Below are 14,055 nucleotides of genomic sequence, written 5' to 3'. Positions count from 1 at the left end.
CTGTTGGATCTATAACATCCTCCAACTAATGTTAGTAGACGGGACGCCCGTTAAACGTCCATCTGGGGTACGGCACACACATTGATGAATCACCCTGCCTGTGAAACACCGGCATGACAGTTTATAGCTGGGTCAGTTAAACAGCTTAGAGGCTAGTGTGTGTTCCTTTAGGCCATCCTGGAGGAGGAGGAGGAGGAGGAGGAGGACGAGGAGCATGTGTTTGTTTGGCGGCTGTGTTAGTTTGGGGGGAGGAGGAGGAGTAGTAGTAGTAGTAGTAGTAGTAGTAGTAGTAGGAGTAGTAGGAGTAATAGTAGGAGTAGTAGTAGTAGTAGTAGTAGTAGTAGTAGTAGTAGTAGTATAAAGTTAATAGAAACTAGGTTAAAGTTACTGTTACTCGTAGTAGTAGTAACATAATCGAAAATTTGGAGGATTACGGAAGTGTTTCTTTCAATAGATGGTACATAGTGCTTCATAAGTTGTTTTTTTTAATGTTAATTATAATGTACATTTTACGTCACAAATCTTTTTAATAAAAAAAGGAATGCAGGTATATGAAATGATGTGAACAGATAAAGACTGACCTGCAGCACAAGCCTTGCTCTCCCATTCTTTCCAAATTGCCCCTCAGCCCTTGCTGAAAGACTCCCAGCACCATCAATATCCGCAACAAACCAGGGAAGAGCCTGCATTTTTAGATAGAAAGCAATATCATTTTGTCTCTCCAGCATAAATTAAAATTTATTTCCTTTCCTTGGCACTTATTTTCCTTTTTGTCTTCTATTCTTTCCTCTGTCCTTTTGTCTTTTATCCTCATCCCCACAAATCTTTCAATTGCCAACATCTGTCAACTTCACCTTCATACCTTCTCATTATTTCCATCCTACCATTCCATTCAAAAGGTTAAATCATTTTTCACGTCTGCCACACACTCGACCCTATCATGCCCGACACACAACTATTTTGACAAATCAATCAATCAATTTCTTAAAGAATCAAAATCTCAAAGTACTGCATTTGCAAAGAAGAACGAGCCAAGTCAAAATGAAATAAAACAACCATAAAAATATGGAATTTTAAGAGAGATTTGAAACCCCTGCATATTAATATAGGCCTTTCAAAATGATGTAATCCACCCTGTTGCTGTAATCCGCCCTCAGTGCGCATGAGTGAGCGCATGAGCATGAGCTCATGAGCATGAGCATAACCACACAGCAAAAATGTTGATTACAGCACGTTTCCTTATTGCGCATGAGCATGAGCTCATGAGCATGAGCATAACCACACAACAAAAATGTTGATTATGGCATGTTTCCTTATTTTGGGCATGTGAGATAAGGATTGGTACCAAAATGGATCACAAAACTTCTAAAAGAAGCCGAAAATACTTCGAAAAGTATCTGAGAGAAAGGAATATGCCTCTGCACAACAAAAGAGTTTCATAACTTTCTCAGTTCGCCCAAAGGACTGAGATCTAGCAGCTGGTTGTACTGCAAAATCCTGACAATGTGGGCCAGAGCAACGTCCGAACTGTGGATGGGCATGTTCTACCCAAACCCCAGACAGATCGTGAATGAATGGACTTTAACCTTGCAGAAGTGCTTCCTGTGAACATGTCAGACTTGGTGATTTATGTAATGGACATCTACAATTGAAAAGACAATGCTGCACGTCATTGTCAACAGAGCAATGGCTACCGACTCTTCAATAAAGGATATCTTCAAGACATGAAAATACTCGTATATTGTGCTAGCTATTATCCATGTGGGAGCGAGCTGTACCAGGCAGACTTCCCTGAGGGAGACAGAGTATCTGTTTTGCATGCTTCTGAACACTGATGGGAAGGTCACATCTGTGGCTTGTGACTGCACAGCGTAAGTTTAAAATCAACTTTTGAAATGATTATATTTACGATGAATTATATTGGGGTTGGGAAGGGGTGAGGGGATGGGAACTGTGAGAGCTGTTATAAATATAGTTTGTTTGGTTCCAGGGCCACAAGAGAGAGTATACAAGATTTTTGCACCGATTACTAAATGGAGAATTACGTGTCGTTATCTCCATATGCGGGTTTCAGAAGGTGGAACAGTGCCCTCCCAGGTGTCAAAGTATTCACTTCTGTGTGTGTGTATGTGTATGTGTGTCTGCGTGTGTGTGTCTGTGTGTGTCTGCATGTGTGTGTCTGCGTGTGTGTGTCTGTGTGTGTGTGTCTGCGTGTGTGTGTGTGGCCTCACACAGACAAAAATGGCCTCACACAGACAGACACACAGACCAACAGCTCTCTTATATAGTAGACCAGCAGAAGTACCCGGCATTGCCAGGCGGGGGAGGGGAGGGGAACGGGGGGGGGGGGAGGGGAGGAGAGGGGGGAGGGGAGGAGAGGGGGGGAGGGGAGAAGAGGGGGGGGAAGTACCCGGCATTCCGTGTATAAACGTGAGGGAGAAGAGGGGGGAGGGGGAGGGGTAAGGGGAGGGGGGAGGGGAGGGGGAGGGGAGGGGGAAGGGGAGGGGGAGGGGGGGAAGGGGAAGGGGTAGGCAGTAGGGGAAGAGGGAGGGGGAAATGGGAGGGGGAGGGGGAAAGGGAGGTGGAGGGGAGGGGAGAAGGGGACGGGGTAGGGTGGAGGGGGAGGGGAGGATGGAGGGGGGAGGGGGAAGGGGGAGGGAAGGGGAGGGCCAGTCAACAATGACGTTGCAGTTCCCATGGTCGGAGAGCAGCACAACAATCGCGACATCGTCCTGAATCTTCGCAACAGCACGAAGCGGGTTTTGGAGACTCACCGATCCTGTGACGCCCTCCAGTACCGGCGTTGCCGGGTGGGGGAAGGGAGACCCATACATTCCCAACCCGTACATTCGCCCTCTCGACTCAAGCTCACTCGGACAAAAGCCTCGCACAAATTACACCGTGAAGGCCCAATGGCCATGTCTATGCCACAAATTAAGTACGTGAGCGAGTCGGGCGCACTGAATTGAAAATATATAGAACGCTCATACTCCGTGAAAAGTGAAGCCAACTGGCGGCGGGCATGGAACATCACGTGATCGCTCTGAGCGAATCAGCGTGCTGCTCTGCCACCGGTCAGAATCCGTGTATAATATTCCTCGCTGAAAAAAAATCTATGTGAAACATGCTACTATCTATGCTAAATCATGCTAAATGCTAATCATGCTAAAATCTATGCTACTTGCTGTGAGTTTATGGCGGCAAGGAACATCACGTGGTCGCGTCACGAACATCATTCGTGATCACGTCATCACGTGATTGTGATCGTCATCAATGAGCGCGAATGAGCGAATCAGCGTGCTGCTCTGCCACCGGTCAGATTCCGTGCATAATATTCCTCGCTGAAATGCACTGAGGTAAAAATATGGTAAAAAATATTATGAAATAAATTTTTAGGTCAGCCATGTTCTTCCCAGGCTCAATGGCCATGTCTGTGCCAAATATCAAGTACGTGAGCCTCTCCGTTTAGGAGTCTATCGGTAACATTACACACACACACACACACACACAAACTGTGTTTTATATATATAGATAAATAATATGGGTGCTCCTTTGCTAATGGAATGCCTACAAATGGCATATATATGGAGATCCAGGCATTAATAATTACAAATATATTTAATCTTACAAAATATAAGCTCCTATCTTGAAACATGGTCACAGCACATCAATCAAATAGTGAAAGCTTCAATTAAACCAAGAAAGGAGAAAACGTTTTCATGATACTGCACTCAGCATGTGTTTGGATATTCCTTACAAATTTTACGTATTTAATTAATTGTGCAGTTACCTCAACTGTCATTAAAAAAATTTCACAGTAATAGCACTTGTCGTCATAGTAGTAGTAGTAGTAGTAGTAGTAGTAGTAGTAGTAGTAGTAGTAGTAGTAGTAGTAGTAGTAGTAGTACAACACCTGCTACATTTATATATGACCTCACCTCTCCATTCTTGGTCTCTCCTTCCCCAAAATATGTGGCACCAAAGTGATATCCTGACTGTCCTGGAACACCCAAAACAATGGCGTGGCTGGCCTGCTGACCACAAAAAAAGAAGAGAATTACTTTTAATAAAATAAAATCTCTCCATTGTTTAGACGAATAACTAGTCCTACCTGTGAAGGCCAGTGATGATCTGCGTCAGGGGACAGGCGGAATAAATAGTCCCGAGTGGGCTGACGGTGTCAAAATGATCAGTGTGAGAAGAGTAACACATGTATGATATACAAATACATAAAGTCTGATTTAGAATTTTCAAAAGGAAGGGGCTCCACCTATCATATATCCATTTAATGTCAACAATATCAAAATCATAATCGTGTTCTAATAAATTTAGTCTTCACATTAGTAATGATCATATCATTGTTACCTTGTGGTCACAAAACGAAAAGCGGGGTTAAGTGTTCAGTTGAGTATGCACGGAAGTATGTCATATGTACGTCTACCGTATGTACTTCTGCATTTTTAAATTTCGTTTTCTCGGCAACCATTGTTTCGTATTGACATAAAAGTTTCACTGTAGTATGCGTCCACTCATGTAAATTTTATGAGTGCCATCTTGTTAAATTAATTTATATATTTTTCTTTGCAACCGTTGGTGAAATTGACACAGTTTTCACCGTAGTATGCGTCTACTCATGTTGAATTTTTACGGCGTAGCCCATAGGGCAAAGCAGTCCAGAACAGTGTTTGTTTATCCGTCCGTATGTATGTATATATGTACACTACCGGTCAAAAGTTTTAGAACACCTCAATTTTTCCAGTTTTTATTGAAATTTACGCAGTTTAATGTCTCAATGTACTCTGAAATTAAGCATAGAACAAATAAACAATTGGATATAAAATAAGAAATCATAGAATAATTTTGTTTAACAAAATTTAATTTAAATTTTTGACTCAGCAAAGTAGCCACCTTTTGCAGATATAACCGCCGAACACACTCATGGCATTCTTTCTACAATGGAAATCAAATATTGTTCGGGAAGTTCTTCCCAACACTGTTGCAGAAGTTCCCACAAATGTGTTGCACTTGTAGGTTGCTTTGCCAGTCCAGTTCACCCTTCTGTCCAGTTCATCCCAAATCAGCTCGATGGGGTTTAAGTCTGGAGACTGTGCTGGCCATTCCATGATTTGAAGCCTACAGTCTTGTTCTTTTCCTCGAAGGTAGTTTTGACATCGCATGGAGGTGTGTTTAGGGTCATGATCTTGCTGTAGGATGAACCCCTGACCAACTAGGCGTATACCAGAGAGTATTGCATGGCACTGCCAAATGCTGTGGTAGCCCTTTTGGTTCAGGGTGCCAGTCACTCTGTGCAAGTCGCCGACTCTGGATCTAGCAAAAGAGCCCCAGACCATCACGCTTCCTCCTCCATGTTTGACAGTTGGTGTCACACACTGAGGAACTATCCTTTCACCTACTCGACGGCGGACAAAAACCCTGCGTGATGAACCAAAAATTTCAAATTTTGATTCATTGGTCCATAAGACCTTCTTCCAGTCTTCAGTAGTCCACTGGCGGTGCTTCATGGCCCAGGCAAGCCTCGTTTTCTTATTTTGCCATCTTAGCAATGGCTTTCTTACTGACACTTGACCTGTCAAACCTGCAGCTCAAAGTCTTCTCTTCACAGTTGAAACTGAGACTTGCTTACTTCGACCAGTGTTAAGCTGTGCTTGAAGCTGTTGTCCTGTGAGCAGCCTATCACGCAAGCTGTTGACTCTCAGAAACCTGTCTTCTGATTCTGTTGTGGCTTTGGGTCTGCCAGACCTCTTCCTGTCAGAGTTTCCTGCAGTTTCCAAGTGCCTTTTGATGGTGTAGGAAACTGTACTCACTGACACCTTGGCTTTCTTTGCGATTTCTCAAAAGGAAAGACCTACACTTTTAAGTGTTATAATGGTCTGTCTGTCTTCCATTGTTAATTGCCTTTTTCTCGACATTATGATAGCAATATACGACTTCCTGCAGTGCAATTTTGTCCAAATAATGCTTCAGAGGGTGTAGTAACAGTCTGTTCCAATACTGCTTTTATACAGACAGGGGTTTGTAATCAAGTAATCAGCAGAGGTTGGGATACCTGTAGGAATTGTTTGCATCATCTTTCAACGCTTAATTTACTTACATTGCTGCAGAACAGCTGTAAGTTGTTAACCCATTACTTGTTCCCTGAAGAAGGCCTTTTTTTTTACAATATAACTGTGCAATTTACATTATTTTCCCGTTGTTGCTCACCTAAACTTTTCTTTTTTAACCTCGAGCAGTTTACTGCTTACCTTTGTACCATTTCAGGTTATTCACTGGACTTGAATTGCTTAAATTTCAATAAAAACTGGAAAAATTGAGGTGTTCTAAAACTTTGGACTGGTAGTGTATGTATGTCCCCTCAAACCATAGACTCCTTTAGAGACTTCTCTAAAGTCTCTAAGACTCTATCTCTAAGTCTCTACTCTCTAGTCTCTACTCTAAGTCTCTATAGACTTCTCTAAAGGAGTCTATGCCTCAAACCATAGACTCCTTTAGAGAAGGAGTGGAACGTCACGACCTCGGGGTTTGTAACTTGAGTCTGAAGGATTAACTTAAGTCCTGGGCTAAAATGACTTCTAGAAGGGCTAGAGACACGATCTCGGGGTCAAAATAGGGGTTTTTGAGGACGGCGACTTCAATAGCGACATTTTCAACACCACCTGGGGTCATCTTCAAGGTCAAAAGGTCATATTTCAAGGTCAAATTAGTGAATTTTGGCAATTTTTGCCCGTTTTTTGTGTAACTCATAAACGGTGAGAGATGGCTGATTATAATAAGAGGCAAGTTTGTAGAGCTGTCCAAATTTAATATATATTGTCATATATCGTATTACACAAACATACAAACATACAGCAAATACACATTCGAATAATAACAATGCACCGTTTTTCAATAATATTTTGTAAAAAATGTCTATTACAACTATGTCTATGTCTATCACTAGTTGGAGAGCTATCGCTAGTTGGAGAGCTTTTCTTGCCTCCTGAGGCATCCCACAGCCTTTTCTTTGTCACTGACATTGAGGACATGAGCTTTCAATAGAATGTTAGCTAAAGTAGTACATGCTGCATTATTACTAGCTAAAGGTGCATCTACAAAGGATAACAGCTCAGCAAAATGAAAGCAGCAACGCATTTTAGTCATGCCATGCAAATTATAGGCATTATGTACAAAGAAGACGGTTGACATAGTCGGCACACTCAGTCCAACTCTATTCAAATTATCTAGGAACTCGGATGACACCTCGTTACCATCTTCATCATCCATTATCTCCTCCATACTGGTGCTATCACCATATTTATGAACAAGGTATCTGGCCAAATAAACAACTTTATGCTTAAGGGCATCATCAGACCTCAAGAGTTCCTGAGTGTCATGAGGAGTGATCTCGTCAATGAGTTCACTTCGCTCATCTGGATTTATGGAAGTACCACAATTCTTGTCGCAAACAAGCACACGAGAACTAGATTCTCGCATAATGTCATGCTTAACGAGTGTCTGCAAATTTGCAATTTTAGCTGCAGCCATAATGTCAACTACGTCAATGTAGAAGTTTCCACCACATCTTTGCTTGGCTTGGCCGAAAAACTTTTCCAAGGCTTCATCCGCGAATATAGCAGGAAGAACGTAGTCAAAGTCTTTCTCTGCCAGAAGCAATTTGGCAGCATCCACATTATTACGTGTGGACACAGTGAAGGCTTCAGCAGTTTGCCGAGTTAGCTTCAGCTTACGACCACCACCTCCTTGCCATGCGCAGGTAGATATAATTTGGCAGGCCTTCTCCAGCCTAGTGAAACTTGTACAGTCTGCTGTCCAAGGCTGTCTGGGTTCGTCGCGCAGATGGATAGCTGAGAAACGGTCTTTCACATTCATCATCTTGAACCACTCACTCATTGTCTGGGTGAGAATGATGGTGCCTTCGCTGATGCCCAGTGAATCCTTGAAGGTCTTTAAGGCAGCGACAGTCTTGTCATTGACCACCTGACATACCAAGGGTACGCTCTGGCGTTGAAGGTGCTTGGGGAAAACAGTGGTGTGCATCAGCTTGGTTAAGCGAATAGGAGTAGCTCAGTCGATCTCATAAAGCTTCCGAATATCACTCCAGTAAGCTTTGTACTCATTGCCATGTACGACAAATGAGAGTGTCTGGCCATCAACAGTAATCCAGTTGTTGCGAACATTTTTGAAGATGTGCACGTAGTCGTACACTAAGAACATAGATTGCTCTTGAATCGATAGCACTTGACAACTTCCCGGTCCTCCAAGTTTTGAATAAACACTGCGATTGGTATTGCAATTGTCACATATCAAAGAAATCACAGTACCGCCAGCACCAACTACAGCTGAGGCAGCTTCGATGAGGAGTTCCTTCAGCTGATCGGCAGTTCGTTTTTTGCAGGGCAAAACGCGTAGAATATAGCGTGGACCACCCAAATTGGCAGGCAGGCAACTTCAACAACAATAGCATGTGAAGCAAGCATTTCATGGTCACCCCCCCCCCCCCCCCCGCTGCACCATTTTGAGCGTATCCTAGAATATGCCCTCCAGAAAATCGCAATGTCTCGACCAGCTTTACCTCGTCAAACATTAAATTGACCAAACGCTGCTGCGGCTTAAGCTGGTCGAACAGCGTTTTGAGGTTGGAGTCCTGCAGACTACTAGAAAGCACCTGTTTTACCTTTTTTGTTGATGGTAGAATGATTAAGCCGGATCGACGAATCATTTTGTATGCACTGGGTGATATGTTGTGAAGCTGCATTGCGAAAATCATAGTATCGGTATCAAATCGGCGACCATCAGGAGGTATGAACACATGCCGCAGCTGCGACAGAAGGAAGGTTAAATGAGGAAGCTCGTGTGCCTCAGTCATCTTGCAGAGCTGGCTTATTACGTGCTGAAGAATTTCCTGGCTTGTGTACTCATAGGTGTTTACCTGGTCAGTTATGGATCTAATCTGGGACAGTTTTGAGAGCAAGCTGTTCTTTTGCAAAGGAAAAAGTCGTTTGGGCACCTCAATGCCATCTTTCTCAACTCTATTCAAGAATAAGAATCCAAAAGGTGAGCTGACTTGTTGGAAATGAAAGAACTGCCTGACAGTTTGTCCAGTAGCGTCAGTTATTGATAGGTACAGGTTTTTCTGGTCTTTTATGACGTTAAAGCCAGGAAGATAGGAGCTGATTTTGGCGCAGAAGTGGTCGAAATCTTGGATCTTGTCTGCAGCCTCAGCAGCTGCATGCACCTTCTTAGTTCTTGATTCTGATGTAGAAGATGATGTTGGGCGTGGGGCTGAAGTAACCTGCTTCAAAACTGATTTCGGTAATCCAGGAAATATTGATGGGGGTTCTTTGGGTCGCTTGCCACCCTTAACTGACACCCATTTACAATTGAAATGTGTCTCACAAATATATATCTCCTTCAAGCGCCTCAAGCTTTCTTTCTCATTCGGCATTGCCAATATCCATCTCTCCCTCTCCTCAGGATCTTTTGGGAAGGATAGGACCTTTACATAAGGCGTCCCATCATAGTTTCCTTTACAGCCAAAGCAGCTGCAACGACGTGGCATCTTGTCATGAAAGCAGGAAACAAAACAAAGATCCTGTGAGATCACCAGCTGGACAGTTTCTGAAAGAGAAGAGAAACATATTATTTTGCTGATTTCCGATATTAAATGTGAAATATCACAATTAATTTTAAAATAAATAATAATTAATACACAAATCAAAAAAATTAAAAACAAAATTGTTTAAAAATAAAGTTGCCAAATGGAAAAAAATAATGTACATTCAAATCATTTTTTCGAGGGAAACTAATCTGTTATAATACAGACTATTATATTTTATTTATTTATTTATTATTTTATTACATAAATTACATGTCATATGTCAATTTCATTCCAATCCATCCAATAGTAAAGTGCTGTGGTATTTGCATAGAAAACGAGGCATTCATAGAAAACGAGATAGAAAATGGGAACTCAGACTCAAGTTACAAACCCCGAGGTCGTGACGTTCCAGTCCTTCTCTAAAGGAGTCTATGGTTTGTATGTTTGTGTAATACGATATATGACAATATATATTAAACTTGGACAGCTCTACAAACTTGCCTCTTATTATAATCAACCATCTCTCACCGTTTATGAGTTAGACACAAAAAACGGGCAAAAATTGCCAAAATTCACTAATTTGACCTTGAAATATGACCTTTTGACCTTGAAGATGACCCCAGGTGGTGTTGAAAATGTCGCTATTGAACTCGCCGTCCTCAAAAACCCCTATTTTGACCCCGAGATCGTGTCTCTAGCCATTCTAGAAGTCATTTTAGCCCAGAACTTAAGTTAATCCTTCAGACTCAAGTTACAAACCCCGAGCATGGGACGTTCCAGTCCTTCTCTAAAGGAGTCTATGCCTCAAGCATATACCAATCAGAGCTGAGGATCTGGTCACATGACAGGGCGGTGTGATTACATCTGATGTCATTACGGCATACAACGGCTGACTCCACACTCCGGCATTTTGATTCCAATGTCGTTCAGGCCGAATATATCGTTGAACTTGTCATATATCACAATCGCCATGCTCTACCTTTACGTTTTTCATTCAGCGTGAAACACAAACAAACTGATTGTTAAAGTGATCATCAAATATTGAAAGCATAGTCATCTTCAATATATTAAAGTAGCGGCAGTTTTGTGTTCGGCCGTCATGCTACGTCATTACGTCTTTGATGTCATTTCGACGGCTGACTCCACCGACCGACATTTTAATTTACTAGTACACCCGCTCACTACAGGAGCGGCAGAAATGGTCATTCCTCTTTGGGGTATATACATTACAGTAGATATATGGTCAGGTCTCAAGAACATTGGGTGTGTGTTCATTTACCAAGTTTCTTGCAGAGAGATCGCCATTTGGTTGAAGCATTCGAGCAAGCACTCCATTCAAAACCGTTAAGGAACAGCTGGCTTGGCAAGCGCTAGCTAGCTGCTTGGTAATTGAGCACACCCTGGTCTTCTTTCCTTTCAATTTCATGTTAAACAGCAGGAAAAGTGGGTTTCATTGGTGGTTTTCAAAACAAAACTTTAATTTGTGGGTTTCAAAAGGCCGCTACGAAAAACGCCACTTTTGCAGCAGGAAGGGTCATGTTATTTACCCAACTCTTGTGGGGTTTTTAGATTACAGTAGATCTTCGCTCAGTACTGCAAGTAAAACTTACCTCATGGATGTCAGGATTCCTCTAAATTTCTTTGTTCAATGTTCTAAACAGCATTAGCGACTGTTTAAAAAGCTAATCATATGTGTTTGTGGTCTATAATATTTTACAAGCCCAGCTAACAGGGCCACTGTTAGACTTCCAGTCTTGTTTTAGTGATAATTATGAGTCAGTTCATATGGTATGGCAGCCATCTTGGACCTCCATATCTCCGAAACCATTCCATGGAAAAAATTGAAACATGGCACATTGTAAAGAACTACACATGGGAAATAAGTGTTGTTAACGATGACATTATTGGTGCCTTCATTATGACGTCATAATTCAACAAGTACCACGCTTAGACCGATCACTTAAAAATTTATTGAGCGTGATCTATGCAACAATTATATTCCAGAATGTAAATTTATGAAGTCATCAGTCACTTGGGCTGGCAGCCATATTGGATCAAAGAAAAAAACCCTTATTAAAAAAAAAAGAAAAAAAAAAAAGAAGAGTTGGCTCGAACCAGGCCGACAGTGTGAAGTTGGTATTGCTCCCACCTCAGATCTCAGACAACTCAGATCACTCCCACCATCCCTTCTCCCTCCCCTCACATCATCGGTAAATAACCTATGAAAACCATCCAGTTCATGAGACGAAATTTCCCACCAATGATAATTGCTGAACGTGTCGACTGTCACTATCTGATGTACACCTTAGAGTCGTTTTCAAGAGCATAGATATCAAGAGATACATAAGTTATTAATCATGATCACTGTCATGTTCGTCGAATGGAGTTTCTGATGTCTTGTACACACATCGTGCACACAAACATGCTTCTATGTAAGACAAACCAGCCATCCGACACGGACAATTTATTGGTATATTGCAGAGCTTGTCACTGCAGTACGGATGGGTGATGCTCCTCAGTTCACTTGGGGCACAATCGTTCTCTGGCACCTTGAACTCCAAGCAACTGTCTTGTTGCTTGTTCCACACATCTCCTGCAGGATTATGGTGTGGTGGATCAGCTACATGACTTTGGCATCATATTGATGTTTGGAACATGGACCTCAAGACATGCTGCCTAAAAGCATCTTCGGTTGGTGGCAGTGAGGCTCCTGTTTGATCCGTTGTTGATGACAATACATAACTGAGTTCATCAACTTGCGCCTATAAAAACCAAAACAGTTTATTTCACCCATTCTGCTCCCTGGTTTACCCCTGAACTCCGCCTGATGAAAACTCGTGCTCGCCAACTTGAAAGACTCCGCAATAAAACAGGTCTCACAGTTCACTCCCAGGCCTACAAGGACCACATACAACACTATAAAGATGCCCTCTCCCGCGCCCGCTCCGCCTACTACTCTCAAATTATCCACTCTGGCTCCGGAAACCCAAAAGCACTCTTCTCTACAATAAACAAACTCCTCAGCCCCCTGAACACCACCACCCAGTCATTCACAATAGACAACTGCATCTCCTTCCTTTCATTCTTCCAACGCAAAATGGAAAACATCTACAACAGCTTGACCACCGCCGCACCCGCTCCCCCTCAAACCACCTGCCCCCCCTTATCCTGCCATCCCCTGTCTCAATTCTCCACAGTCTCCCCTACTGACCTCTCTGAACTCCTCATCGGAATGAAAACTGCCACCTGCACTCTTGACCCCATCCCCTCCAGCTTTGTCAAGGCCTCCCTTCCTGCTCTCTCTCCACTTATCATTGCAACAATAAACTCCTCCCTGTCTACAGGCATCGTCCCACCATCCCTCAAAATTGCTGCTGTTACCCCCATTCTGAAAAAACCTGGACTAAACCCTGACACCCTAAATAACTTCAGACCCATCTCCAACCTACCCTTTCTGTCAAAGGTTTTGGAACGCGCTGTAGCCACTCAACTCAAACATCACCTCTCTGCCAATAACCTGTATGAAACATTCCAATCCGGATTCCGCTCCAACCACAGTACTGAAACTGCTCTCCTCAAAATCACCAACGACCTTCTCCTCTCCTCTGACGCTGGCAACCTCAACATTCTCATCCTCCTCGACCTCAGCGCCGCCTTTGACACCATCGATCACACCATCCTCCTCACCCGACTTGAAACCACCTTTAACATTACCGGCACTGCCCTCTCTTGGATTAAATCATACCTCTCTGACAGACGTCAGTTCATCTCCATCAATAACTGCAAATCCCCCACTGCTCCCCTCCCCCAAGGTGTCCCCCAAGGTTCAGTTCTTGGCCCCCTCCTCTTCATCCTTTACCTGTCCCCCCTCGGTCACTTAATCCGCCGTCATGGTCTCCAATTCCACTGCTTCGCCGATGACATCCAGCTTTTCATCTCCACCAAGTCCATCTCCACCGCCACCCACTCTATCCTGACAAACTGCATCACTGAAATAAAATCCTGGCCTCAAATCAACTTCCTCAAACTTAACTGTGATAAATCTGAAATAATCATCATTGGCCCAAAAACGCTCACCAAGTCCACCCATAACTTTGCCCTCAACATCGACGGTTTCCCAGTATCCACCTCCCCTCACATCCGGAATCTTGGCATCATCTTTGACCAAACCCTCTCCTTCGACAAATACACTAAACAGATCACAAAGACAGCCTTCTTTCACCTGAAAAACATCGCCCGTCTCCGTCCATCCCTCTCCTCCGTGGCTGCAGAAACCCTCATCCACGCCTTCATCACTTCCCGTCTGGACTACTGCAATAGCCTCCTTTATGGTTCACCCTCAACAATCACCAATAAACTCCAATACATTCAGAACTCCGCTGCCCGTCTACTCACCCATTCCCGGACCCGTGACCACATCACCCCCGTCCTTTACAAGC

General features: G+C 43.2%; 1 protein-coding gene across 6 annotated transcripts in view; it reads right to left on the bottom strand.

Annotated features, from left to right (window-relative positions):
• LOC137431182 (mitochondrial import receptor subunit TOM40 homolog) overlaps positions 1-14,055 on the bottom strand; it is a 77,128-nt gene that overhangs the window by 21,877 nt on the left and 41,196 nt on the right. For 3 of the 6 annotated variants that reach the window (XM_068122233.2, XM_068122242.2, XM_068122225.2), the window contains exons 3-4: positions 3,939-4,034; positions 582-683 (exon numbers count right to left, since the gene is read on the bottom strand). In XM_068122233.2, coding sequence (XP_067978334.1) covers positions 582-683; positions 3,939-4,034 — 198 coding nt within the window. The remainder of the gene's footprint in view (positions 1-581; positions 684-3,938; positions 4,035-14,055) is intronic. The other 3 variants (XM_078779985.1, XM_078779993.1, XM_078779979.1) reach the window with 1 other exon arrangement.

The sequence above is a fragment of the Myxine glutinosa genome, chromosome 1 (assembly GCF_964187855.1).
Source record: "Myxine glutinosa chromosome 1, kmMyxGlut1.1, whole genome shotgun sequence".
In the NCBI taxonomy this organism is placed as follows: Eukaryota; Metazoa; Chordata; class Myxini; order Myxiniformes; family Myxinidae; genus Myxine; species Myxine glutinosa.
This window is presented reverse-complemented; position numbering and strand designations above follow the sequence as displayed.